The sequence below is a fragment of the Perca fluviatilis genome, chromosome 1, assembly GCF_010015445.1.
Source record: "Perca fluviatilis chromosome 1, GENO_Pfluv_1.0, whole genome shotgun sequence".
Lineage (NCBI taxonomy): Eukaryota > Metazoa > Chordata > Actinopteri > Perciformes > Percidae > Perca > Perca fluviatilis.
This window is the reverse complement of record NC_053112.1, coordinates 14,768,729-14,795,934: the sequence shown is the minus strand read 5'-3', so window position 1 is coordinate 14,795,934 and position 27,206 is coordinate 14,768,729. Positions and strand designations below refer to the sequence as shown.

Here is a 27,206-nt window from a genome sequence, read left to right as displayed (position 1 = left end):
CAAAGTTTGACAGTAATGTTTATTGAATGAACACCCATGCTGACTGAACACGTCCACGATCACATCACAAACCCAGAATGTCTCCATAAGGTCCGGTCGCCAGAGCTCGAGGTTTAAAGCCATATTTTATTTTTGCGGACAATTTAACCTCAACATCCAAAATAACTTCTTTGAGACACAAGAGTAATGAAACGCAACAGAATATAGATGAGCTCAAAGTGTCTGACGTCTTTCTATCAGCGTCCCTGTAGCAGGAGCAGTTAATTTTCTTCTTCGCCGTGATGAATGACTCGTCTGTGACCTTTATGCATGTGTTCGACAGCTGTGTTTTGTGTCTAGTTATTAGCTCAGTGAGCTCTCGCAGTCTAAAAGTCATTCAGATTCAGACACAGGCACTACTCGTTTTCCAACTGACTGTAAATGGCCATTATGTTTGTGAGTGCATGTGTATGTGTGTGTACTCTACAATATTTCCCTCTCTTTTTTTTCCCCATTTCCTACATGTCGATCTATCCGTCACTCCTGATGACGTGAAACAGTGTGACGTTGTAGAGCACCTGGTGTCCATTGTTCCAAGTGTACAGCGCTCTCTCCCTGGGGTTGTAGTCCATCATGCTGATGTGGGAGTACTGGTTGTGGAAGGGGATGTCGGTGTACTCGTACGTGGAGGAGTTGGTGTGGTAGGCAAAGTGTACCTTGGCCCCGGCCAGGTGGGAGTTGGTGACATACAGGGTGCCGCAGATCATGAAGGCCTCCCCAGCGCTGCGCTTGGGAAACCCCGTGTCCCAGCTCCGGAGGACTTCCAGCGAGCGAGAGTCCAGACGACTCACCTGCGTACAGGGAGGTAAGACTGTTACACTCAATTTAGGAAGACTACATTTGGTCAGTCAGCTTTTTCATTTAAAGCAGTCGAAAAGTGGAACTTGATGCCTCTTCACATTAGAGATTGTGCAAGTCTCAGCAGTTTTAAAATGTCCATAAAGACTTGGCTGAAGGCGAATCAACTATGTGATCATTGATCTTTCTATAACATGGAATTTATACATTTTTGTATTCTGATTTATACGTTATGTAATGCTTGTTATATGTTATATGTTGTTAAGTTTCTATCTGTGTTGATAGTATTGTCTGTATTGTCTATATTGTCCTTTTATCTTCCTTGCCCAGGGACCACAGATGTTAATTAGCTGTATAGCTAACTCTGGTACTGGGCTTGAACTGTGCATGGTCCCTGACAAATAAACTAACTAAACTACAGTTCACTATAGTTAAAAAAATAAATCCTTTAAAAACTGATTGCAAAGGGGAGCTTCTGCAAATTTTGAAATCTTCTGTTTTTATAATCCTATGTTTGTTGAATTGAATGAGAAGAGTCTTTTTGTGTGTCCAGCTATTCGTTGCATCCATTGATGGACGGTAACTAAGTGTACTTAATCACATAATGTGCTTAAAGGGGAACACCACTAAATGAACAATTCCAATATGTTATTTCCACAGCCTAGGAAAGTTCAATTATGATTTGTGAACATGACAAAGCCAGAAACCAGAGAAGTCTCAAACTTGTGATGTCATCAAGTATAAAGTCTGGAGCTGCTCCAGAGACAATGAATAGGAGAATGATTTTGTGGACCCACAGAATGTTTGTTTTCTTTGTTATACCCAAATGAGCTTTATTCTATTGTGTTCTCATTTGTGAAACAGAAAATGTTCCCATATCCCTCCAAACATTCCCCTGGGTGTTCTCAGTGTCATCTATAACATCTTCCCCAAGTCATTGTCTATGGAGCAGTTCCACACATATACTTGATGACATCACAAATTTGAGTTTCAGCACTTTAGTTTTGGGATTTGAGAGAGTTGTTCATGTTTACTAATATTTTGGACTGTCTTAGACCATAGAAATAACATGTATGAATTATAAAAATGGGTGTATAGTTCCCCTTTAGCTATAATTCTTTTTAAATGAAGCAGGCAGATATATTGGCTGATATTAGCTCACTGTGTATATATCTGTATCTGCATACATGCCAGCCTATAAGTTACAAGCTATTGCCGACATGCAGAATTGAAGATATTTGAAAATTACATTACATTAATTACATACTGTACAAATAATTTTTGTCATTTGTTTATGGTAAAAACAGGCTTTAAAAGCTTGACCGATCTGCTGTGCCTAGTTACAGTTACTATAAGTGCATTTCCATCCATCTGTTTTTATGCACATTTTAAATTTGCGCATAAAAAATGTGGAAAAGCTGGAAATAAAAAAAATTATAAAAAGTCAAAATATCTTTCACACTTAGCTTAGATGCCAAATGTGACAAAATGCAAACAGACCTAGTGAATTACTCATGATGTACATGACATGTACATGAACACGCTATTTTATTTCATCCTGCATTAAACCTCTTTGTTCAAATAGGGAGCCTCCCTTTCTTGTTCGTTAGGTATAAGCAGGGTAATAGAGAAAATTATCTGCAATACACTTGCTCTTCATTACAGTACATTTAATTATTCAATGAGGCAATCTGTCTCAGCAGTTTTAATGGAATTTTAAAAACCGTGTGGGTTTATGACTTCTGAAAAGTAGCAGTAAACCTGCTGACAGCAGGAACAAATACATCAGTGGGTTTAGATTCATTTTTTAGTCATTCATTCATTCAATGTATATTTTTCAGATAGAGTGAAAACATATCTTCTGTTTCTTTGCTTGTTATTTTGTTAAATTAATCGCAAGAGTGCAGGGAACACACGCAGCCTGTACCATAATGTTTCCAGCATTTGGGATGGAGGTGTAGACGGCCCAGAGTCCCATCTCATCAGCCATGAGGTCGATGTCAGAGGATCCTCCCCAGCTGTAGGGGAAGGTGTTGTTGTAGCCGGCTCCACTCAGGCTGCGCAGGAGCAACACGCTGCGAGAGCGGAAATGGTACTGAACCTGGAAACACAGACACGTGAATCTCTCACTCTGCTCATGTGATTATCAAACTGTTACTTCTCCCCCATGTCTCCTTTTCCAGCCAGTCTCCTACCAGGATGTTGCTCTGGTGCTTGTTGTAGTAGAGTGAGCCGTTGTAAACCACATGGCCGGTTCCTGCCCAGGGGTGGGGCAACAGATGCTGCACAAAGTTCTGCCCCTTTGTGAAATCCCCCATGGTTCTGTACTCCAACACACGCCTGCCCTTATAGTAGCCATCCATCGACCACACCTGATGGAGGAAGAAAGAAAAACAGAAGGTTTATACGGTGGCCGGGAAGTGCAATGCAACATTACAAAGAATGAAACACTTTTACAAAGCTCGAGACAAATTTACATTTTGGAAAACAAATTTACATTTTGGAAAACAAATTTACATTTTGGAAAACAAAATAACATTTTAGAAAACAAATTTACATTTTGGAAAACAAAATAACATTTTAGAAAACAAATTTACATTTTGGAAAACAAAATAACATTTTCGAAAACAAATTTACGTTTTAGAAAACAAATTTACATTTTGGAAAACAAAATAACATTTTCGAAAACAAATTTACGTTTTAGAAAACAAATTTACATTTTGGAAAACAAAATAACATTTTGGAAAACAAAATAACATTTTCGAAAACAAATTTACGTTTTAGAAAACAAATTTACATTTTGGAAAACAAAATAACATTTTAGAAAACAAATTTACATTTTCGAAAACAAATTTACATTTTCGAAAACAAATTTACATTTTCGAAAACAAATTTACATTTTAGAAAACAAATTAACAAGATGCAAAACACTTTTACCAGTCCCGAAACAAATTTACAAATGACAGATTCTTCACGGAAAGGGAATGTACCACATACCGGAAGTAATGAGGTGTTGTTGGTGAGCGCAGTCAATTTGTGTTGTTGTGAGTGAGTATATGGCGTGAATGAAGTTTATGGTGACTTTACGTGTGGTCGGTGTTTGGAGTTTTTATATGACACGCGGACCTGACGGAAACATTGGAAAAACAGGGAACGGTCGACAGCCGCGGCCGGATCGAAGCTACAGCAGGGGGCAGCTGAGTCCGTCTGCAGCTGCAGGACCTGGAGCTCACTGCCCATTCCTGGGAGCCAAAACCGACACCACGCAGCTGGAGACCCAGGCCGTATTGCTGGGCCCGCTGGAGGGAAGGGAAGCCCCGGAGAATCAGATCCAGGACTAAACGGAGCGGACTGTCACAGCCTGCTGAAGTTTAAATCACAGGTTTCCCTAAAGGGAGTCTGGCGGGACTCCGGACTGTGGACGACGAAACACGACTTAAAGTCTCGTTAAATAAATAAATACATGCAGAAATAAATGAATCATTAGTGGGGAGTGAGCCTGGACATTTCAGTCTGTTTAAACTTCACTTTGAAGCAGAACCTCTTAGTTCAGAAGGGTGAAGTTTCCGTTTGTACTCATATCTGTGAACTGATTATAATAAATATTCTTTGTATTAACACATTAATTAGTCTCTTTGTCTTTTTGTTTAAAAAACAAGAACATCGCATGAGATTTTGACGATTTATAGTGATTTTATTTCCGTTAGACCTTTGCCTACATTGACGCTGATGCATTAAGGAGACGGCCCATAGACAGTATATAAGGCAGTGCCTCCCTGTTCCAAGATGGCGGCTCTATTGACGCATTCGATCCATAACTGCCGTAGTCAAGGCGACATGTATACAAAACCTCATCACTTCCGGTATGTGGTACATTCCCTTTCCGTGAAGAATCTGTCATTTGTAAATTTGTTTCGGGACTGGTAAAAGTGTTTTGCATCTTGTTAATTTGTTTTCGAAAATGTAAATTTGTTTTCTAAAATGTTATTTTGTTTTCCAAAATGTAAATTTGTTTTCTAAAATGTAAATTTGTTTTCGAAAATGTTATTTTGTTTTCCAAAATGTAAATTTGTTTTCTAAAATGTTATTTTGTTTTCCAAAATGTAAATTTGTTTTCTAAAATGTTATTTTGTTTTCCAAAATGTAAATTTGTTTTCCAAAATGTAAATTTGTTTTCTAAAATGTAAATTTGTTTTCTAAAATGTTATTTTGTTTTCCAAAATGTAAATATGTTTTCTAAAATGTTATTTTGTTTTCCAAAATGTAAATTTGTTTTCCAAAATGTTATTTTGTTTTCCAAAATGTAAATTTGTTTTCCAAAATGTTATTTTGTTTTCCAAAATGTAAATTTGTTTTCCAAAATGTAAAAGTGTTTCATTCTTTGTAATGTTGCATTGCACTTCCCGGCCACCGTAGGTTTACCTTTGAGCTTCTGTATGCAGGATGCAAAATGAACAAACACCAAGCATTAAATTCTGTTAAATCTACAGAGGGATCCATACTAGTGACCTGCCACACTCACCAGTAACTTGATTGGCTGGTTCTTAATCTGCACACCTTAAGCCAATGAAATCAGTGACAGCAAACCATAGACATTTAACTGACCGTACGCTAAACTCATCAACCGAACAGCGGTTGTCTAATCATAGCTTAGCAACCCTAACTAGGAGCAGCAGGTCTGTGAAGCTTCTGAAATCTCCACATGCAGAAGAGGTATGCATCGGGCTGTAGTGAGAGTTACTCGAAATACAAAGAGTTTAGAAGGTTGCACTTTTATTTGTAAACCAAAAATACAAACAAAAGTGTATGTTTCGGACATTAAAGTAACCTAACCTGCAACGCTACTTCCAAAACCATGGAGCCCATCATTATACAACCACATTTGATGTTGGATTAGAAATATCATAACAGCGTAACGCTGAGAAAACAGAGCTAAAAAAAAATGTGCTTGTTAAAGTGCCCATATTATGAAAAAAAACACTTTTTCTGGGATTTGGGGTGTTATTTTGTGTCTCTGGTGCTTCCACACGCATACAAACTTGGAAAAAACAACAACCATCCATGCTGTTCTGAGTGGTTTCTGAATGTATCCTGCCTTCAGTCTCCGGGTGAGCTTGTCAAAATCGACAGGGCCATCTACGTCATCGGGCGAAACATTTGGTGTGCGCTAACCACTTTAGCTAATACCACATCAGCTAGCTGTTTCTCCAACTTCGGTCAGTACAAGGCAGGATTAGCCGGGAGACTTCTTCTAAACGAGGGCGCGCTTCCAACTTTGCGTGGAATACCTGCAGACGAGGGACATGGAAGTAGTTCTATGGTGTCGTAGCAGTGTTTTGCCCTTGAGAACGAGGTGGCTAACTTACTTACTGTTAAGTGTACTGTAAGTCTGTGCTACCAACATTGCCATCTTGAGTTCAGCTTGCTTCACGTTTTCTGCCTCTGTCTGTTCTTTCATGATGAAGGATGAAATCGCCCGTGTGTCCTTATATGCGCTTCTTCTGTGCGATGGTGCCGCTGTGTTTTAATATGCTGGGTGATGTCATTTTCCCCGCCGTGCGCTACATTAAAATCAATGCGACACACCTTATAAACAGCGTGGAGGTTGTCGATATGACTAGGTAACATGCATGTAAATTGTTGCCCCAAACACTGTTGAAATTTACAGCTATATTTCGATTTCTTTGCGGGAACACTGCCTTCCCCTGCCATTTTTGCCAGGTTGAGGTGACAAACGGATTGAAAATTGTATATGGTGTGTGGATTGTGTGAATAGGATGCATTTCATACAAGATCTGCCAACTGGTCAACATTAAACAAACATATTGGTCTGATTATTTGTAAAGGAGTTTGGGCCATGAAAATTACGGGAGTTTCCCGGGAGAAATAACAAAACGGGAGGGGTCCGGGAAATAGGCCATTTAGTCGCTTCTTTCAATGTTTTTGGTGCTTTTGTCACTCTTTAGTCATTTTAGTCAACATACTTTGGCGTTTTTTTAAACATTTTAATTGTACTTGCAAAGAGCGCTGCGTTGAACCATCCATGTTATTTTTGGGCAATTTTGTTTATAGAAACCCAAATTTCTGATATAGAAAACTGTGAAAAGGGGTCGGACTTAACCCGAGGACAACAGGAGGGTTAAAACGAGTCAGTTTTCAAGCCCATACAGAGTTAACAATAATTAGCTAACACCTGCTGGCGTCGAAACCCATTAGAGATCCCTAGAGAAACAAACGGACAGAAAACGAGAGAAGACAAAGGGGAGAAAAAGAAAAGCGATGGTAGGAAAATTTAGCATTGACAGCATGGAGGATTAATTACCCAAAGAGGGACGAGAGGTGAACTAGATGAAAGAAAAGAGCAGAGAGCACTGGCAATAGAGAGCATCGCTGGTGAAAAAGATGATTTATTCCCTCTGCAAACAAAGGAAACTAGAGGGCAGAAAGAGGGAGCAGATGAAAAGGATAATTTCAGAAAATCTATCCTTGGATGGCTCAGTTGGTGGAGCGGGCGCCCATATATATAGGAGGTTTGCTCCTCGACGCAGAGGGCCCGGGGTTCGACTCCGACCTGCGGCCCTTTGCTGCGTGTCATTCCCCCTCTCTCTCCCCTTTCATTTCTTCAGCTGTCCTGTCAATGAAGGCCTAAAATGCCCCAAAAATATCCTACGACAGCACCATTTTTTCTTTTAAATTACAGTTCATTTGTAGTTGCAATATTTAAAATTTTCATTGAAGTATAGCGACAAAGGCAACTGATTGCAGTGATTCTGAGGGCCTTTAATTACAGTCTTTAACTAGAGGCTTGCAAAGACAAGGAAACGGACTGATTGCTCTCACTCTACCAGCAACACTCTCTTCTCTCCTCTAAATACTTCTCGTTCCAACCTATTTTTTCTCCCTGCTTCACCAGCTCATCTGATGAAGCTTTCTCTGTTTTAATTCCCTTTAAAACTGTGTTTCAAAGGAACTGGAGTCTCTTTGTTTTCTGGCAGCTGTAATCGTCTCGCATTTGAATGCACCATTTGCTTTATATAAACAAGCCCCAGACACTGATTACACAACGAATGGTGCGTGCTGTTTCTTTACTTACACCTTAGTTTTACAGATTTTTGCACCATTTTCTTTTTGCGTGTTCCCATTTGGCCCACTCCCATACTTCCCTAGAGGATGGGTTCGGATATTTTCAAGTGTATCCTAATACAGTACTTGCATGCTGTAAAGTGTTTTTTTCGTAGTGAAAGCATACTGTAAAAGATAGAGAACAAAATCTCTCGTTCTGTGCCAACATTTAGTCTTAAGTTCAGCATGTTAAACAAATCAAGTGTGTATAATTGTCTGTGCTATGTTGTCTGTTTTTCTCTTACATTAAGTCACTTTCACACAAGTTGGTCCAGAACAAAGACAAAAAAAACAAACATTGTTGCCTTTTAGTTCTGGTCCGGTTTGTGTTCACATGTTTTGGTCGTACTGCATCATCAGCCAACGTAGGGAAATCAAATTACGATGACTGACAGCAGGACCTGCAGTACAGTAATGAAACTTATGTATTAATTTATGTTCTCTGGAGTTCATTAAGAAATATGTTACGCACTTTACAATCTGGAACTGCTGAAATACACAAAGTAGGACACAAGCTCAACACACATCTGGTTTAACTCTTTATTTTTCACTCTCTGATATATCGGAGAAGAGGAATGATTACAAGGACCCTTTAAAAAAAAAACCTGTCTTTAAAGTCTACTCCAACATTTCTTCTTGACCTCCTTTTCCCCTCTTCCTCTCTGTTGATTTTTCTTTTTCATCGCCTCCCATGCTCCCTATACCATCCTGCTTGTCTGTTCCGACTGTTGCTCTTTTGATCAACCTTCTCCCGCTTCCCCCCTTATTCTCTTTGTTTCTTCCTCTTTCTGTCCACCCCCTTTCACTTTATTTTCTCCCGTCCCTGCTTAACACCTCTTCACCAACAGGCCCCATTCTCTCTCTTTCTTTCTCTGTCTTTCTCTCTCCTTCCTCTATGCTGTGTGTTCCTCTCATCTTCTCTGTCCCTCTCACACTATCAGCATACACTCCTTGGCAGATCAGGGGATATCCACACCTTAGCAGCTGTTCTCAAATACAGTGACAGGTGTGTGCATATGTGTGTGTGTTTCTGTGTGTGTGTGTGTGTGTGTGTGTGTGTGTGTGTGTGTGTGTGTGTGTGTGTGTGTGTGTGTGTGTGTGTGTGTGTGTGTGTGTGTGTGTGTACGTGCATGCGTGTGTGAGTGAATGTGTAAAGTACAATGTGTCACACTGATGAGCTAATGAAGAATTCATAAATGCCAAACTGGGACCCTGTGCAGACATTGTAGTCATGGATACCAAAGGATGTATGAGAATGACTTTACTCACAGCGTGTGTGTGCGTGTGTGTGTGTGTGTGTGTGTGTGTGTGTGTGTGTGTGTGTGTGTGTGTGTGTGTGTGTGTGTGTGTGTGTGTGTGTGCGTGCCTGCGTGTGTGCCTGCGTGGCACCTGTTCCACACAGCTTTAACTGATAAGATACAGGTGGAAATTCACTAATGGATTTATATGATTATATATGATATTTATTTTAATAAATAAAATTTTTAAACAAAATACAATACGTTTTTTTTGCCTGTTGGTAGGTGATGTTTCTGATGAAAATATTTAAAAAAAATCAACTCTGCAAATGTTTTATGAGGAAACACACAGTGCAGTTGGCTGTAAAACTGAATTGCCCCTTGGGGACTAATAAAGTTATCTGAATCTGATATCTGAATTTTCGTAAGAAATAATAAATGTTAACATAACAGGTTTGTTTACCATAGAACTCCACAGGGTTCCTTTAAGCTTGAAGAAAAGCTAGATAAAAGTGATTTCAGCAGATTACAGCTTTTTATAGTTTCACTTGCTCATTTATAATACAAATCCAGAAAGAATGTTTACTGTATTTGCCTAGCAAACAACATTAATAGACAGAGACAGAAAAAGCTTCCTATTTTCTTGGGACAGATACGCAAACAGACACTGGGACCAGGAAGGAGCCGCAACACATAACTGTTACAGTCACACTGGTAGCTGGGAAGCAGAAGGCAATAACTGGGATAGTGCTGCTGTGTATAGCTCCTTCTCATCACAAGGGAGAAGCTCTAATAGGGAACAGGCAAGGGTCACCATGGCGATATAAATCACACCTGGCAACTGGGAGGCAGTAGCCTTGACAACTATCTTATTATGCGCTCGCTGGACAGAGAGTGTGAGTGTGTGTGTGGTGTGTGTGTGTGTGTGTGTGAAATGGGTGAAGCTTGTTGTGAGTGAAGACAAAGTGCACACAGGAGTCATGTCGGAAATAAGGCAGAAAGATAGAAAAAAATAGAGCTTAGCTATGACCACATTAACAACACCTGCTTTACTTGTCATGTACACACATGCACGCACAGACAGAAAGTAAGACACACACACACACACACACACACACACACACACACACACACACACACACACACACACACACACACACACACACACTGTACACCTACCCTGCTGTCGGAGCTGGGAATCATAGCATCAGTCATCCAGGAGCCAAAGCGGGACCCTGAGGCTCTCACGGTGATCGGGCTACTAACTGCAGTCAAACGACCACAACCTGTTAACAACAGATGGAAATAACAAGTTTAAACTGAAATTAAGATTAAAAAAATTGTGAGTTTTATATAAGCAAAAAGCGAAGATTATGGAAACAAAGTACCAATAAGTGTTCATATTTTCTCAGTTTGGAGTGCGTGATGTTGCCTGTTTGTTGCTTATTAGCAGCCATTGCCTGCCACCAGTCTATATTCAATTTACCAACATTTTATGAAGTCTATTCAAATAAAATATGTTTGTGTCGCATGAACTGTGAAAGAAATGTGTTCCCTTAACACAAAATCCTAACGTAGATAAGACATGACTGGAGAGAGGTGAAAGTTTTAGTAAAAGGGCAACTTTCAAGAAACGGGAAAAAAAATATAGCTGTTAAAAAAAGGAACGGTCAAAAATTGGTATAGCAGAGGACAAAAACATCCTGCCTGGTAAATGTCCACACATTACAAACAGCACTGCCCTCGTTCATAACCCTGATTTTCTGTTAACAATTTCGAGGCTCAGGTCCAATCTGAGAAAATAACCCTGAAGCTCCCTCCAGAGCTACAAAATGGATTATATGTACAACTATTTTTACAGGCTGAGTACTCCTCGTGAAAATAAACTCATATAATCTGTGGCGTGCCCCCTTCTAACCACTTCAACGCCAGACATTTCACGTATTTGACTTTCCTATATAACCCTAATGAGTTATCTTGAAGGCAGCCTAAATAATACGTGTGCATTACTGAGTTTTACTGTATTACACGTACCGAGTTTGTTCATGCAGCTGTGCAGCCTGGTCTCCAGCAGTAAAACCCTCTGCTGAAGCTCCTCGTAGTCGTACGCTCCTATCTCTTCCTGAATGGCTGTCAGGATGATTGATAGGTTGAGGAGCTCCTGTCGCAGGGTGGCCAGCGTCTGCAGGTCCAATCTGTACTGCTCCACCACTGACAGAAGGGGCCGGAGCTGAGACATCTGGCCCTTTAACTCCTGCGGCCGCATGAAAGACAGGACGGGAAATAAGCTCGAGAGAAGATGGGGTCCGCACTACTGTGGGTAAATCTGATACAGGATCTAGTTTTCTCTCTCTTTTTTGGTGAGGTAGCTTATGGCCCTATGAGTGTGACTTCTTCCCTGCGGATGAAAAGACCCCAGAATAAATTCCTGGCACTTTTCATTCAGCTAATTATGCCTCTTCCTGTTCTCGCTCCTCCATCCTGCAGCCTGTGACCTGGCAATCTATCTAGTGAGGAGGGAAGAGGCTTCCACAGGAACCACAGGTGTATTTTATGCAGACATTTTATTTTTTTACCAGAAAGCAACACCCCTTCAATGTGAATCTGTTCAGTAGGCTAGGTCTTATCTGACAGGGGACAGTAAGAGGAACATTTGGTCTGTTGTGGGAACAGCATTACTCTAAAATGAATGTGACTGCATCCTTTAAATACAGTAGACTGGACGAACCACTTGTGGAAACAGGAATAAAGGCACCTGAATCAGAAAAAGGTTTCAGGATCAGAAAAGATTTAATGCCACAGTTAGTTACAATGACGAGGCATTTGCCACCAACGGCAGCTCTAATGATATTCATTATTCATACAATAAAAAAGATTAGTTTAGATTAGTGTGTATAATCTGAATGATAAATGAATCATAAAAAAAATTATTTTGCAACTTCTTAATCCTTTGAGCTCCTTTTTCTTCATCGGTTCATTTTATTTTCTTCCACTTTTCCGTTTAAAGAGCATTTTGGCTCATTCAGGAAAAAAAGATAGTCATACAGTCTGTTACAGCCGCACTGTCACAGTAATTATTGTCATACCAGACTTATTGTAGCTGTGGTCTTTTAAAGACGTTTCACAAGCTAATTGGTGTTATGGGGGAGGGAAGGGGGGGGGGGGGGAGGGAAGGGGAGGGAAGCAAGGAGCCACGTTAGCCAAATGGAAAGCGCCCCAAGAAAATGCCGGAGAGACGACACATCCCATCTGGCCTGGGAACGCCTTCGCAATCCCACAGGAGGAGATAGAAGATGTGGCTGGAGGAAAGTACCAGTGGGCTACTCTGCAGCCCACTGCGACCCAGATAAGCAGCAGAAAATGGAGCGATGACTCTTTTTATTGCATTTTGGACTCTGAGCTGAAGCTGAAGACAGCTTTTTCTATTACTGAAAATGTTCTGGCAAATCTTTGAGCCAGCGTTGCTAGCGAAAACAGGACTTTAATGCAATCAGCTTGAGGGAAGACCAATATTTAGCTCATGCATTATATGTATGACCAGTGTTGTAACGTAACAAAGTACAAATACTTAGTTACTGTACTTAAGTAGAATCTTCACGTATCTGTACTTTATTTATGTACGTTATTTCAATTATTGAAAACTTTCACTTTTACTCCAGTACCTTTCCTAAATAACATGTATACTTTTACTCCACTACATTTCCCCTCAGCGTCTTCGTTACGCGTTACTTACAAGAAATGTTTTCGTACGTTGGAGTGAACAAAAACTTGGAATTCTGTTTCTGTTTTTCTCTTTGTTGATGTCAGACTTTGAATATGATGTTTAAGAAGGTGTGGAAACCCTGAATATTATGCTTTGCTATAAGGAAGCCACAATAAAGTTAATTATCTTTCCAGTACTTTATACAGTACAAGACTGTGTATGACACATGACTGTGTGTGGCAGCAGGGGGACAAATGTTTTCTTCCTAATACACCCCTTTTATTTCTCTGTTTTTATTCTCAACACTTTTCAACCTCAACCGGCCCCACCAAAAAAACAGTTTGCTGTGTTTCAAGAGGAGTTTGATTTGATATAGGGGGAAAAAAGGATTAAGAGAAGTGTCAAAAGTGAAGACAAAAGCCTTATCATCACGTCAGAACATCTCACACCCCCGCACACAAACACAACAACACATCCAGGAAACAGGCTTGGCAGTCAGTCAAACACTTGATGTGTCTAATCCCTCCGCTGCTTTCTTCAAATGAGGACCTAAATACTTTCCTGACATCACTTCGTAATATTTTTCAAAGCTTTTTTGGCATCAGTTTTTCCATGTCATAGTAGAATAGTATGAACATTCTTTGATTGCTTGGGTTGACCCTACATTTGGCCGCTTCATCCTCACTGATTGATATTGGCATAATTATTTGCATATAATTGTAAGTTCATTAATTTGCCCTAAAATCTATCTTGAAAAAATTCTGAAAATGTCATGGCCTGTTAGATAAATATATATATATACCTGGCTAATTCTTCCCCTGCCATTTGTCTTCCTTCTTCTTAAATTCTCTCTAATCTCTCCCCTCCTGTTTCACTCTTTTATCTCTCCCCCTCTCTCTGCCTAACCTTTGCCTCCCCCTCTTACTTAACTTTGCTCATTCCTCTCATCCCTCCCTCCCACAGGGGAAAATGGTAATATGCAATAAGCCACCGTTCTCCTTCTATTTCCTGCTTCATCTCTCTCAAGCCCTCCATCTATCAGTCCGTCTTAATCTCTCTGTTTGACCTCCCTTTCTCCATCTACCTTGTTCCCTTCCCCCCAAGGGATAAAAATACTGTTTAGTTATTGATTAAATTACTGTTGCTGCTCACATAAATATTTACCAGTTCTGCCTCTGAGTGCAAAGGCAAAAGCTTATGACTGAGAAAACCCTTAAGGAGCAACAAGCGCGCTCGCACACGCACACGCACGCACACACACGCACACACACACACACACACACATAAAAACTTAAAAACAGACCCCAGAGCCTTGTGATGTTGTTAATAAGATGCTCGGCAAAAGATGAAAGGCCGAATGGATTTATGGGGAGGTGAAAATGCTCTCTCTCTGAAGGAAGTAAGGGGTAGTGTGTGTTTGTGTGTGTGTGTGTATGTGTATGTGTGTATGTGCATGCTTGTGGACCTCCTATGGAGCCTCTCACCAGTTCATATTGGATATATTCTATAATGTTAATGTTTTTTTGTTTTTGTTTTTAATAAATCTGTGTTATGTTTGCTGTTTGGTATGTTGTTGGAACAGTTGGACATTTTGAGAAATACGCTTACTCGCTATCTTGCTTCTTGAGGATTATAAAAACACGATGGACTCTTCAGAAGAGGTCATTATCGTCACTCGAGTTTCTGCGCGGGAAAGTCACCGGACGCCACAATCTTCTGAAGATAGCGATATGAAATACAGAGAGAGTTGAGTGGAGCTGATAGTCTTAATTAGGTTTGTAGCAACTCATTTGGCAACGGCTTGAATGTAACGGACGTTCATTAATGTCAAAAAGTTACAAGCTAAAGCTTTAACAGCTGCAGTGGCAGTGCAGCATCATAAGGAGTCCTGAGCTGCCAGTGACTTGCCTGCTGGTTTGTTGTTGGCACAGCGGCATTGTGGCAGAAAACACACACTGATGAGATTAGTACTTCTAATTTAAGAGATGCAATACATTTAGGTTTCCCTCATTAAAAGACAATACTGAACCAGCCAGGTTATCTTATCTTCTCTCCTGCAAATTTAAAACACAGACACCAAACTGAAAAAAACTGTACGTTGTACATGAAGTCCCTTATGTAAATTTTAGCATTAATATTAAAATGTGAGACTCATTCCAGACAGATTCTTTCTCATCTTTTTTGGACAGCTCGAAGTCTTAATGTGTGCAGTGAGGCTGCAGTTTTGCTGGCACCTTCTGTACAAAGCTGTGTGACACTTTTACACAGCGGACATGAAGCCAGCGGATTGACAGCTTCAAGACGAATTTTGTCCCTTTCATGAAAGATGCTTGCATGTCTTAGTGCAGGCAGGAAACTTCAGCTTGGCATGCGTGAAATCAATGTTTTCACACCAAAGGTTATGTGTTCCCTACAGCGGCCGTCTTACACCGTGTGTGTCTGGGTGTCTGACCGTGTGTGTGTGTCTGGCTGTCTGACTGTGTGTGTGTGTGTGTGTGTGTGTGTGTGTGTGTGTGTGTGTGTGTGTGTGTGTGTGTTTACCTGCAGGCCCTTAGCCGTCAGAGTGCGGGGGTTGGCGACGTAAGTGTGTAAACGTCCATCCACTCCTCTAAGCAGCGGCTCAGAGTCTCGGACATACTGCAGGTCTCTGGATGTCCGCAGGTCTACCACTTCCATGGACTGACTCACATTCTGAACCTGATGCACGCACACACACATACACATACACACACACACACACACACACACACACACACACACACACACACACACACACACACACACACACACACACATGATGAGTGATTATTGTTCATATCCTGCATCACCAAAAAAAAGCTTATAATTGGTTTTGGCTGTTGTTTGATTTCTGCCACCTGTTATTTGTTTCCATACACCTGTTGTTGTTCAATATGGCTGTCTGTTCATGTAATGGAATATTTAAAGGGTGGCTCCACCCAAATTGCAAAAAGACATTTTCTTATGTATCTCTCATGGCATCAAGTCGTGCAGATTGTATTATCTGCCCAGGAGGCATCCATCTGTGAGATTTCTGCTTCCGCCCCATTACAATAGAGATGAAAATGGAAATTCATGAGTGCTACTTACTATTTAGAAACGTTGTGTCTACCCAGAAACATTGTCCCAGTTTCTCTAGTTACTGTAATCCACAGATTACAGCGGGACTTTTTCTTCAGATATTTCGTTTCAGTTTTAGATCATTTCTAACATTCTGTATGTGTGTGTGTGTGTGTGTGTGTGTGTGTGTGTGTGTGTGTGTGTGTGTGTGTGTGTGTGTGTGCGCATCTAAGAAGTGCTGTTTGACACGCTGTAAGTGAGTCTGATTACTGTGACAATATTGACTTAATTATTTAATCAACAAGATTACAGTAAGAGTCTGCAGCCTACCTAGCGGCTCTGTGAGCCTGTACTTCATTACAGCAGTGCTTTGAGCTGCTAACATGCTGATATTTAGCAGGTCCAATGGTAACAATGTTCACCATCTGAGTTTAGCCTCTTGCATGCAAACATTTGCTAGTTAGCACAAAACACAAAGTACAACTGAGGCTGATGGGAATGTCATCAGTTTTGCAGCTATTTGGTCATAAACCAAAGTATTCTACAAATTACTTTTTTTGACATGACGGTGGAGCTGGGTGAAAATTGAAGAGGCCATGAATCTTTGTTGCAAATTTCACAGCAATCCATCCAATAGTTGTCAAAATGTGTATCTATGGCAACCTATTGAGGAAAGAAGAAAAGTTAAGGTATTACCAAAATCATTATGGTTCATCCTCTGGGGAACACAAATGTCTCTTAAAAATGTCAGGGTAATCTGACTGTGGAAAGACACAGTGTCCTAAATTATGATGAAATTTTGTAAAGCTGGGAACGCCACATGCAAAATTCCTCCCATCTTAATTTCAAAGGGGAGGCGGCAGAAATATCAGGGAGAGATGACTCATAAATGACAAATAAAACCAAAAGAAGAGTGAGAAAATGTATTTTTGGGTTATGTGCAGTCTGTTTGGGTTGAACCGACACTTTAATATTCCAACCACCTTGGCTCATCAAAATGATGCAAAGTCACACAGATCACATTTCTCTTTGAAGAAGCTTCTCGTTAGATCCATTTAATACAGGTTATTCTCACCTAGAGTCCGTTCTGCTCTAAAGAAACAAACACACCCACACTTCTTCTCATTAACCACCCTGAAATGCTATCAGATAGTTCAAATCTCTTTTTATATTGAATGGCACAACAAGCATAAAAAAGGAAATCCATTTCAAAAAAAAAATGACCCACATATCCAGAAGTGATATGCAAACAAACAAACACTTACAAACACCCACCCACACATCTAGCTAGGAAGGCTGGAGACAAGTGCATACATTTGAGCAAAACATGCGTAAACACACACATGCATAAACACACACACACACACACACACACACACACACACAACACATTCACACTCCCAGCAGGATCTAGGTGTGACTTCCAGACACACACTGAGCTAATTAAGATTCATAAATACAGAAGCCTCCTAACAGGAAGAGAGTCAGGAGGCAAAGTTATTTCAGATAGTCTTCATCTTTTTTCTTCCCTTTTTTTGTGTGTGAGGGGAGTACAGGATGCATCACCAGCAGTGAAGGAAAATAATCCTCCTATCCTTAGCTTGCTGTGGTTCACTTTTACTCTGGCGAGAACGCGGGACGTATATATCCTGATGTGTGAGCCTTGCAGTAGTGCATGCTTTGGGAAATGTTTTCTGGCCTGAGGTGTTCAATAATTCACCAACTTCTGTCACAAATCACTTTTATTTCTCTCTCAGGAAGCACATATACATTGAGAGAAATACGCTTACGCAGCCAGATGCATATCCTCACATAAAAACACACATATCTATGAACACATATGCATTCATGCCTACAAATACTCAAGAGCTACACCCTGCAATATAGAACAGCGTTTCTTTTTCACCAATCTGTCAGTGTTTTCCTCTGAGTTTAATCTCTTTTGGCATCATGAATGACTGGGAGTCTGTAGAGGATACAGCTACTGATGTATCAGGGATACATCTGTCAGTGAAACCTGAGTGTGTGTCTGTTCATGTGTGTTTCTGCAAGTGTCAAAACAAAGAGACAGTCCAGTGAATATTTCATTCCAGTACGCTGCCTTTGCCCTGTTCTGCATCGCAATGTTGACCACTGAACCATGCAGGGATGCACTCAAAGTCAACAGACAAACACAAACAAAAACACACACACACACACACACACACACACACACACACACACACCTGTTCAGTCAGCAGGCGTAGTTGTCGACTCCGAGGGTCTCGTTTGCAGAGGTTTCTGGCCGGAGCGACCACCGTGCAAACACACCTGCCGTCAGGATCTGAAGCCGTGCTGTACACCTGCCAGCCCTCCTCTGAGCCCGGGTACAAACCCTGCACACAAACAAGCTCCACATTAATAGGGTCACTGCAGGAATACCACGGCAACCATACATTCAACAGAGGAGAAGGTCAAGAAACTCAATTTAAATTATGGGATTTAATTGTTTTGTTTCATTGTCAGTAGGTGTTAAATAGATATCGTTATTTCTATTGAATAAAAAAAAATGTTGTAAATGCATTTCAGTCTGAGTTCTACCTGATTTAAGTTTTAAATTATAAGACAACCTTCTTGAAACTCATCTACAATTCCGCCAGTCACCACTTACGCATTTTCTTGTAAGATTTTCTGTTATAGTGCTAAAACAATAAGTCAATGAATAGATCTGGGAAAATAGTTAACAATGTTGATGAGCAAATCATCGTTTAAGTCATTTGTCAAGCAAAAATAGCGATATGCCACTGGCTCCATTACTTGTTTAATATATACCTTGTGTAATATGATTGCCAAGCTTGTAATTTCCACTGGTGAACACTTTCCGAAATCTAATTCCCCCCCCAAAATAAGACAACGCACTCAGATATTATATACGTTCATCCAATGTGAATTTACCATGTGCAAATACTACAAGCTCCATGAGCACTGGCAAAGGGTGTTATGGAATATTTTGCCCTGAATCACATCCCTTAGGATCAGTTTCCCTTCAGGCTGCGTACAGCTCACATATAAATTAGTATGTGCTCAAAAAGCACATACAGTCTCAGTATAGGAGTAGGAATCATTTTATAAATGTCTTTATTTTAATATGAAGGCGACTATGTAAAATACATAACAATGTAACATGAATAAGGCAGTGAGTCATGCTGTGCTTCTTTCCAGCCAATATACAGTAAAGTGAGTACACGGAAGTTTTATTTTTTGGGTTATTTTGTGTTTGTGTTTGTGTTTTTTTGTGCAAAAGTGTTTTTCAAAGGGACCCAATGAGTCATACTACTGAAGCAGTTCCTTTTGTGCAATTTTCTAACACACATTTGTTCAGCATCTCCACATGTTATTCAGGTCAGGCTGTTTTTAGAAGTGTGGACAAATATTTTCCTTTAAAAATGTTTCTGTCTAATTCTATCTTGCTGGTAAATCAAAAAAAAATTTCAGGAGCTCTTGAATGGAAATATACTGTGATTCAAATATCCACTAATGTTAAAAAGGAGAGTGCGTGCTCTTTGCACTTCATTGTACTGGGTGCATCACAGACAGCTGTGTCTAAATTAGATATTTCGCGTTTGCAGCTAAAATCAGCTGTGACGTCTCCCACATGCCTGTGTCCAGGAAAGCTAGCAGCAGAACTGGACAGTTTCCACCCTCTGCATCTACAGCCGGAGCTGCTGTTCTCTCTGGCAGAAAGTCACCGGCTCCCCAGAGCTCAACAAAAAAATGATTTCTCCCCTACTCACAGTCCATGCTAATTCACAACTTTGCTTCTACTTTTTTTTCATTCACATATGAGATGCACATTTCATCGACATAGGCTATTGTATGTTATCTTGTGACAACTGAATATGGGCAACTTTTTTAAGATTAACAATTTAAATTTTAATACAAAACATACAATTTGCAACATCAACACCCCCATCCCCCCTTCTTCATCACCACCCACCCAGACAAAAATCAAGAAAAGATGACACCACAATATTCAAAACCATACAACAAAATAATAACAAAATAGACAAACCATAAACCAAATGAACATATGTATAAATGACAACACCATAAATTATACACGTTTCTCCCCAGCACAAAGCTTACTAGGAGCCCTCCAGAAAGCTCAGGTCATTTCCCCATTTTCTAGTATAGACATCCAATCTGGCAAAAATCTGATTTGTGTGATATCTTTTCAAATGCCGCCATCTCATTCCCATCATTCCTCCATCCTCTCTGTCTGGCTTTCATTAAACTAGTCTGGACTCAATTTCTTATGTGCTTATCTGTTTGAAAGATCTGAATTTGGGCAACTTAAAAAATTTGACACTTTAATCTGGATTTATGAACGTAAAACACACACACACACACACACACACAAAAACAACTTAAAGCAGCTATAATCAATATTTTTATACAAACACCAGATCAAGCAACTAAAAGTGGTCGCTTGTAGTGACAAATTTACATGTAATTACCACTTGACTTGAACCTACAAGTCTACCTGCCCAGCACCAAACAGCAGACAGACAGTGAGCAACCAGAACTGGTGAACATAGTGCATCGAGCATTAGCAGTTGTAGAGCCAGACATTTCCCTGAGGAGTTGATAGAAACCATAACTGAGCTTAAAGAGAGAGTGAATATTTGACTCATATTCATCATGTACAACTCCAATTGAATACCAATGTTGTTCCATATCTGAAGGATGTGTAAATAAGCTAACAAGTTGATAGAGTTGATAGAAACCAATAACGAGAGTGAATATTTGACTTCATTTTGTAAATGCAGTGGTATTTGAATTTCACAATTAAGTATTCAGTTGCAAGAATAGTGCAAATATTTTATTAGGGTCACAACATGCTTTAGTTCTAAAAAAAGTTACATAATGATGCGTTTCTTTTTTTAAATTGTTTTTGGGTTATTTGGGACCTCATTAGGTAGTGCTGAGGTGACAGCAATTTGTCCCTGAGGTCTAAACATTGGACCCAATTCACAACACATTACATTAGGGAACACGTGAAATCATCCTTTTGGTGAGATGTAGCTAGGTCTTCAGTTTGACCTACTTTCAGCAGTGTTAACATTTAAGAACAATGTAAAGGCACGGCTGAGCTCAACCTGACAGACACCAGCCTGTCACAGTAATCTGTCTGAGAAGCTGCCCTACAAACCCTAAAAAAGAATAATGACAGAGGAGGAAGCTGGGAGGATGGAGACATGAGTGGAGGTATGGGAGGGGGAGGGGGAGGCCTGGAGGGAAACATCTGATAAATCAATCAGATGGGTTTGGTGAGCTAACCTTGAAGTCCCATTTTACAATGGAGCTGGATGGGAGGAGGACGTGGATGGGATGAGAATATAAGCATTGTTTGTGCCTACTGCTCGATGTAATTAAATAGAGCAGGACATACGGCACCTCAGGGCTCATTTCACACAAGGGAAAAATGATAAAAATCTACTCAGGCAGCTCAGCTGATTGTGATCAGTGCAAATACAGAGAGAAGGAGTAGAGAGCTAACAGAGCTAAAACCCTGCAAGAATTCAACAGATTGAGACAGAGGTAGAACAACATGCAATACTCAGAAGTGTAACAGCTTATTTTACACCTAAAAGTCGAAATGTCTACCTGTTGTCATCAACCAAGGGTACTTGAACCCAAGGGGGTACTTCTGCCAGGGTTTACGTGTCAAGATTGTGAAGTAGTTCAACTAATTTAGTTATCTAATATACAGTATCTACATATCTGCAACACTACGTATTGCGAATGAGAGTGCGCGAAAACTAGTTAGCAAGCACAGAAGTCAGTTCACTGAAAGTAATGGATAAATGGTCAAAATAGAGAGTAAACTTAAAACAAATAAACGTCAAAATAGATCGACTAAAATATGGATTAATGGTTAAACTTGGCCAAACCAACCTTAATAGCCAGTTTAATTGTCTGAAACATGACTGTAACCATATCCACTTTTATATAATTTATAGTGTTAAATAACCTCTAGTTTTGAACATGACAGGTGGTGCCAATGAAGGAGTACTTAAGCTCCTCTGATACGGCTGTGAGGTGACATCAGACAAAAAAAGGTAGGGAATTACTGATCAAGCTCACAATTTATTGTATATAATACAGCATATGTGTTTGTGTGTGTGTGTGTGTGTGTATGTGTGTGTGTGTGTGTATATATATATATATATATATATATATATATTCACACTCGTCAAACTGATTTACAGTAACACAACAGCTTAAGATTTTTTCTGAGTAGTACCATCTGTTCTCAGCCAGTTCTTGTGTGTTTCTGTTTTTGTGTGTGGGCGCCTACTTGCATGAGACGGCATGCACTTTGCTGAACTTGCAAAGTACAGCCATGGCAGCTGTGAGGTGCCTCTCCAGCCAGGAAGCTAAATCATGCAAAGCCCAAACTCAAACACACACACACACACACACACACACACACACAAAAACACATTAAAAAAAAAAATGTATGTGCAGTGGTCCCGCATCTAGGTATCTAGGCTTGCCAGGATGTTGCTAGGGCAACAAATCGCTGGCTGTCCCACCCTTTCCCAGGAGAAATATCACCCCAGAGAGAGAGCCATTCTAATAGCCTTCCTTGTGTAGTGTGTGTGTGTGTGTGTGTGTGTGTGTGTGTGTGTGTGTGTGTGTGTGTGTGTGTGTGTGTGTGTGTGTGTGTGTGTGTGTGTGTGTGTGTGTGTGTGTGTGTGTGTGTGTGTAGCTGTGGGTGGATACTGAACATGGGTTCTTTATGACTCCAACAGAAAATATTATTTATTTATTAGTGCTATTTATTCTTCATATTATCAACACGCTGTGCTCTTTTTATTTTCAAATGTTTGTTCTAAATCTGTTTTTCTAAGCATCTTTTTTTGGGTTCTTTTTCCTCTTTGCTCTTTTCTCTGCACCACTGAACAGATCAAATATCTGCTGCACGTAGGCTAAATGTTCCTAAATTTGTTAATCCCTAAATTTGACTCGTTTTCTGATTATCTGGGTATTTAGATGCAATTCAAAAGCAGCAATTTCACTAATGAAATGAATGAAATGAAAAGAATGTCACATTAGAGAGCTTATGCAATTATATGTACAGAGAGTGGGTGATGTGTTCATAACAGCTGATTGAAGCATGTGAGTGTACACTGAAAGAACTAAAGATAACTTCAGCTGCTGGTCCACTGAAAAATCTGTACTGTCAGACTGCCTCTGAGTCCTACATATTTTAGAGAAAGCGAAACATGAACTTCTGGTGACCAAAAAAATAGATTTTTCTCTTTGGAAAAATAACTATTCATACAGTGTGTGTGTGTGTGTGTGTGTGTGTGTGTGTGTGTGTGTGTGTGTGTGTGTGTATACTGAATACATACACTGACGATCCGCTCATGTGTGCCCTCAGAGGAAATGACGGTTCCATTGAGTCCGACAAGCGACGGCAGAGTCTGGGACATCCAGTTAGTTACCATAGCCATGGTGCTGAGCACCGCGCCAATCTTCAACATGGGAACGCTCATTCTGACACACACACATTCACGCACCACACTCAAACAGAACCTGGCTGGCTCTCACACACAGTCCAAACTGTTAACAGCAGTCATGCTAAAAACAGCTGGTACACAACATGATGCTAGAGGTAAAACGTTGTTTACACGCTCTAGAATCCACCAAAAAACCCTGCCGGGATTGTCCCACTGCAGAAGTCTCCGCTCCTACACTGCCACGGGTTAGGGAATAAATCCTGGATCACAAGCCGCTCCAGATGCCTCCAGATGTGAAGATGCATCAAGTGCAAACATCCAACGCTCGGCTCAGGCTGCAAGAGATGCTCCTGGAAGCAGCTGGTCAGGTCCTACTGATCTGTGTCTGTGTTTCCTGGACTCCTTCCTTTGCCTGGCAGTAAGACGCTGTGGCTGAGCCAGCGTTGCTCTCTCATTTATCCGTTAACTCTCTGCCTCTCCCTCCACCCTCCCTCTCTCTCTCCCTCCCTCAGACACACTCCTTCATCTCTCCCGGCTCTCACTCATGCTCCCATCTATTTTCTCAACTTCTTCATCAAATGAGCACATTCTCTTCTTGAACAATATTTCCTAAACGAACAAGCGGATAATATATAATATCAAGTATAGGTAACAAAAACACGGCTACACATTTATCTTCCTCCTTGTAGTCTCCTTTTCTACCCATACTCATGTTCTCCTTATTTTCCTGTCCTCTATTTTTTCATCTTTATATTTACTGCAGTGAAAAAATGTCTTCTCTGTCCAGTTCCCTTTATTTCATAAGTATATTGATTCAATGCAAACGCCAACATGAAAGAACCATGCTCTAAATTGACCTGTCCCGGTCTGTGTGTGTGTGTGTGTGTGTGTGTGTGTGTGTGTGTGTGTGTGTGTGTGTGTGTGTGTGTCTGTGTGTGTGTGTGTGTGTGTGTGTGTCATTGAGTGTTTGCATTTGTGCTTCATTTGAATTGCAAACTGATGCAACACTGCCCCCATGTGTCCCAAGCTCAGACCTAGTATGCTTCACTCTAGATTTGATCAAACCTTGAGAGGTTTGGATGTACCAAGATGATCTACAAGATGTTCAGAGGATGTTTTATTTGATCAGTGTTGGCAGCGTTTCCATGGATGCAACAAACTCCCAAAATAAAACCCAGCCAACGTGTGAGTATTTTGTAGCGTTTATACCGACCTCCCCAGGGACTGCAGATCAAAAGGAGCTTGGAAATCTGCTGAAGTATGGCCCAGTTCCACAAAATATGGAAATGTACTTAAAGCATGGTTAATACACCAAATAAGGAAATATAAATAGCTGTATTTGCTTGATATGGGCTATGCATAAACAAATAATGCATATATTCCTTTTATCTGCTAAAAAGTAATTCACAAAGAACAGAGAAATATACAGTACATAGTGATGTTACTTATGTTTAGGATCAAATAGACCCCAGAGACCTCTCTTATATAAAAACTCTAATAAAATTGCAATAACAGAAATTGAAATTAGGGCTGGGCAATATATCGATAGTGGATATTGTATACTAGATATTGTCCCAGATTTGGGATACTGTTATATAGTAATATGGCATAAGTGTTTTCTTTTCCTGTTTTTAAAGGCTGCATTTCAGTAAAGTGATGAGTGAGAAGTCATTTTCTGAACCTACCAGACTGTTCCAGCTGTTCTATTATTTGCTTTTACCCATTTAATCATTATATCCACATTACTTTTGATTATTTATCACAAATCTCATTGTGTAAATATTTTGGGAAAGCAGCAATTGTCAACCCTACAATATCGGCAAAATATCGATATCAAAGTATTTGGTCAAAAATATTGTGATATTTGATTTTCTCCATATCGCCCAGCCCTATTTAAAATAGACTTATTGGGGATTTTTAAAGAGGTGGTGCTGCATAAAATCATTGTATTTAACAGCTGCTGACACCAAACAGAAGTAATGCATTATTTCTGTAGCATTGCTCTTAAAAGGAAATGTCATGACGTACCAAGCTCATGACACAATGTTAAGTATGTTTTCCGAGTTGTTAAATATGTGTTGAGGAGGGTTTGTGGCGTCCATGACCCCCTTCAGAACATAAGTGTTAATAGCTGATATGTGAGAGTGCTTCTCATGGTACTATAACAAGACTACTATATCTGCAACTCAACTACAAAAAGAACACGGCTGCTCTGTGGTGCACGCCTGGAGCGATTATGTGTCGACAATTTAACTAACCAACATTAAATGTTTTATCGTGCCTTTGTTCTAATCAGCAGTTACATGCTCCTGCTTCCTTGTCTGAGTAAATAACCCCCAGGACACACATGGATTATACATAAAAAGCCCTTTGGCGAATTCGCTGAACTACCATGAATATTTCAATCAGCAGCACTTAGGGCTAACACAGTTGTCAAGAGATGGAGGGCCACAATAGAGCCGAAATGACAACTGAGCACTGTGAAACAAATATAAAATAATAATAATATAATAATGTGTTTTTCATAAAGCAAAAGTGCAAAGCAAGGCTGCAAAATACATCACAGAACCCAAACTAGAAAAGATCGATGGATAGAAGATAAAGATGACTGTGATTTCTTGGAGTGTAAAACCCAGGAAAATACATTCACATTAATGTGATTTTAGGTTTAACTGGAAGGAGGACTCTGAAGATGCTGGAAATAACTCCTCTGGAAGCAAATATTATGTTTATCTCCTTTTTATGCTGTCAATGCATAAAGCATTTCATTTCTTTGGACACAGTGTAGAAAAAGGCTCAGAAAGGAAATGTGCTATTTGAGATATAAATACATTCCCCATGCAAACAAATGCATGCTTTAAATATGGAAATTGAAAGAAGCAACAAAAAAGTGCTTTGCCAAAGTGTGTATTACTACCCTGAACTTTTTCTATATTTTGAAGTGCAGGACAAATTGTCAGAGTTAAAAATGATCCAATGACAAAAAAGACAATTTATCCTTCCATATGACAAGATTGTACATTAGCCTCAATCGACTTCATCCCTGGACATCTGATGTAAAGTTGGAAAACTCCAATCATTTTGAATTGTGATGTTCCCTTCACGGAGATTAAGAGTTGGAGTGGGGCCGTCTTCTTACCTTACACGAGCAGACAGTTAACAGCAGCTGCAGCACCCGAAAGGCTTCAGGTGGACCCATCCCCTTCATTTTCTCTCCTTCAGGTCTCCCGAGTCTTGACCCAGGTTTGGCTCACCGCAGGCATAAAAAACAAAAAACACGCTGTGACCCTGCAGAGCACTTATGAGAGACTGCAGCATCTACTTAAGGTACCAGCGGGGACTGTACACCTTAGTTAGCCTCGGGGTTATGGGCTGCTGTGGCTGGACTGGAAGTGAGTGAATCCCCTCTGGCTGTGGAAGAAGACTAAATCCTGGTGTTGGCTGCATGCTGAAGAGAGGCACTCAGGCGCCAACTGGAGAGGACAAGAAGGTGAAAGAGGGGTGTAGGAGAGGAGGAGTTGAAGAAAAGGATGATTATCTGTTACGTCAACACAGGCAGTGGATATACAGTTAATGGATGTGTGGGTGCACTTGTGAGTGACAGATTGCATGTAACACTGTTGGTTTTGGCCTCATGAAGTTACATTGCAGAACTAGTGTGAAAAAATTATACCACTTTTGTTTGTGTGATGTCCAATGTTCTACCATTAGATACGGCTG

The 27,206-nt window shown here is 40.2% G+C and overlaps 1 protein-coding gene across 2 annotated transcripts; it reads right to left on the bottom strand.

Moving 5' to 3' along the window:
- Position 1: 1 nt before the first annotated feature.
- On the bottom strand, positions 2-26,960 carry LOC120562181 (noelin-2-like). Of its 2 annotated transcripts, none has more exons than XM_039805754.1 (8): positions 26,626-26,960; positions 18,204-18,353; positions 15,442-15,597; positions 11,232-11,451; positions 10,377-10,483; positions 3,033-3,209; positions 2,765-2,938; positions 2-830 (listed from the first exon to the last, which is right to left on the bottom strand). In XM_039805754.1, exons 1-8 carry the CDS (start codon positions 26,692-26,694, stop codon positions 510-512), a joined length of 1,374 nt encoding a protein of 457 aa, XP_039661688.1. In that variant the 5' UTR covers positions 26,695-26,960; the 3' UTR covers positions 2-509. The 2 variants fall into 2 exon arrangements, with proteins under 2 accessions (XP_039661688.1, XP_039661679.1); XM_039805745.1 differs by lacking the exon at positions 26,626-26,960 and adding an exon at positions 23,379-23,922.
- Between the last annotated feature and the right edge of the window lie 246 nt (positions 26,961-27,206).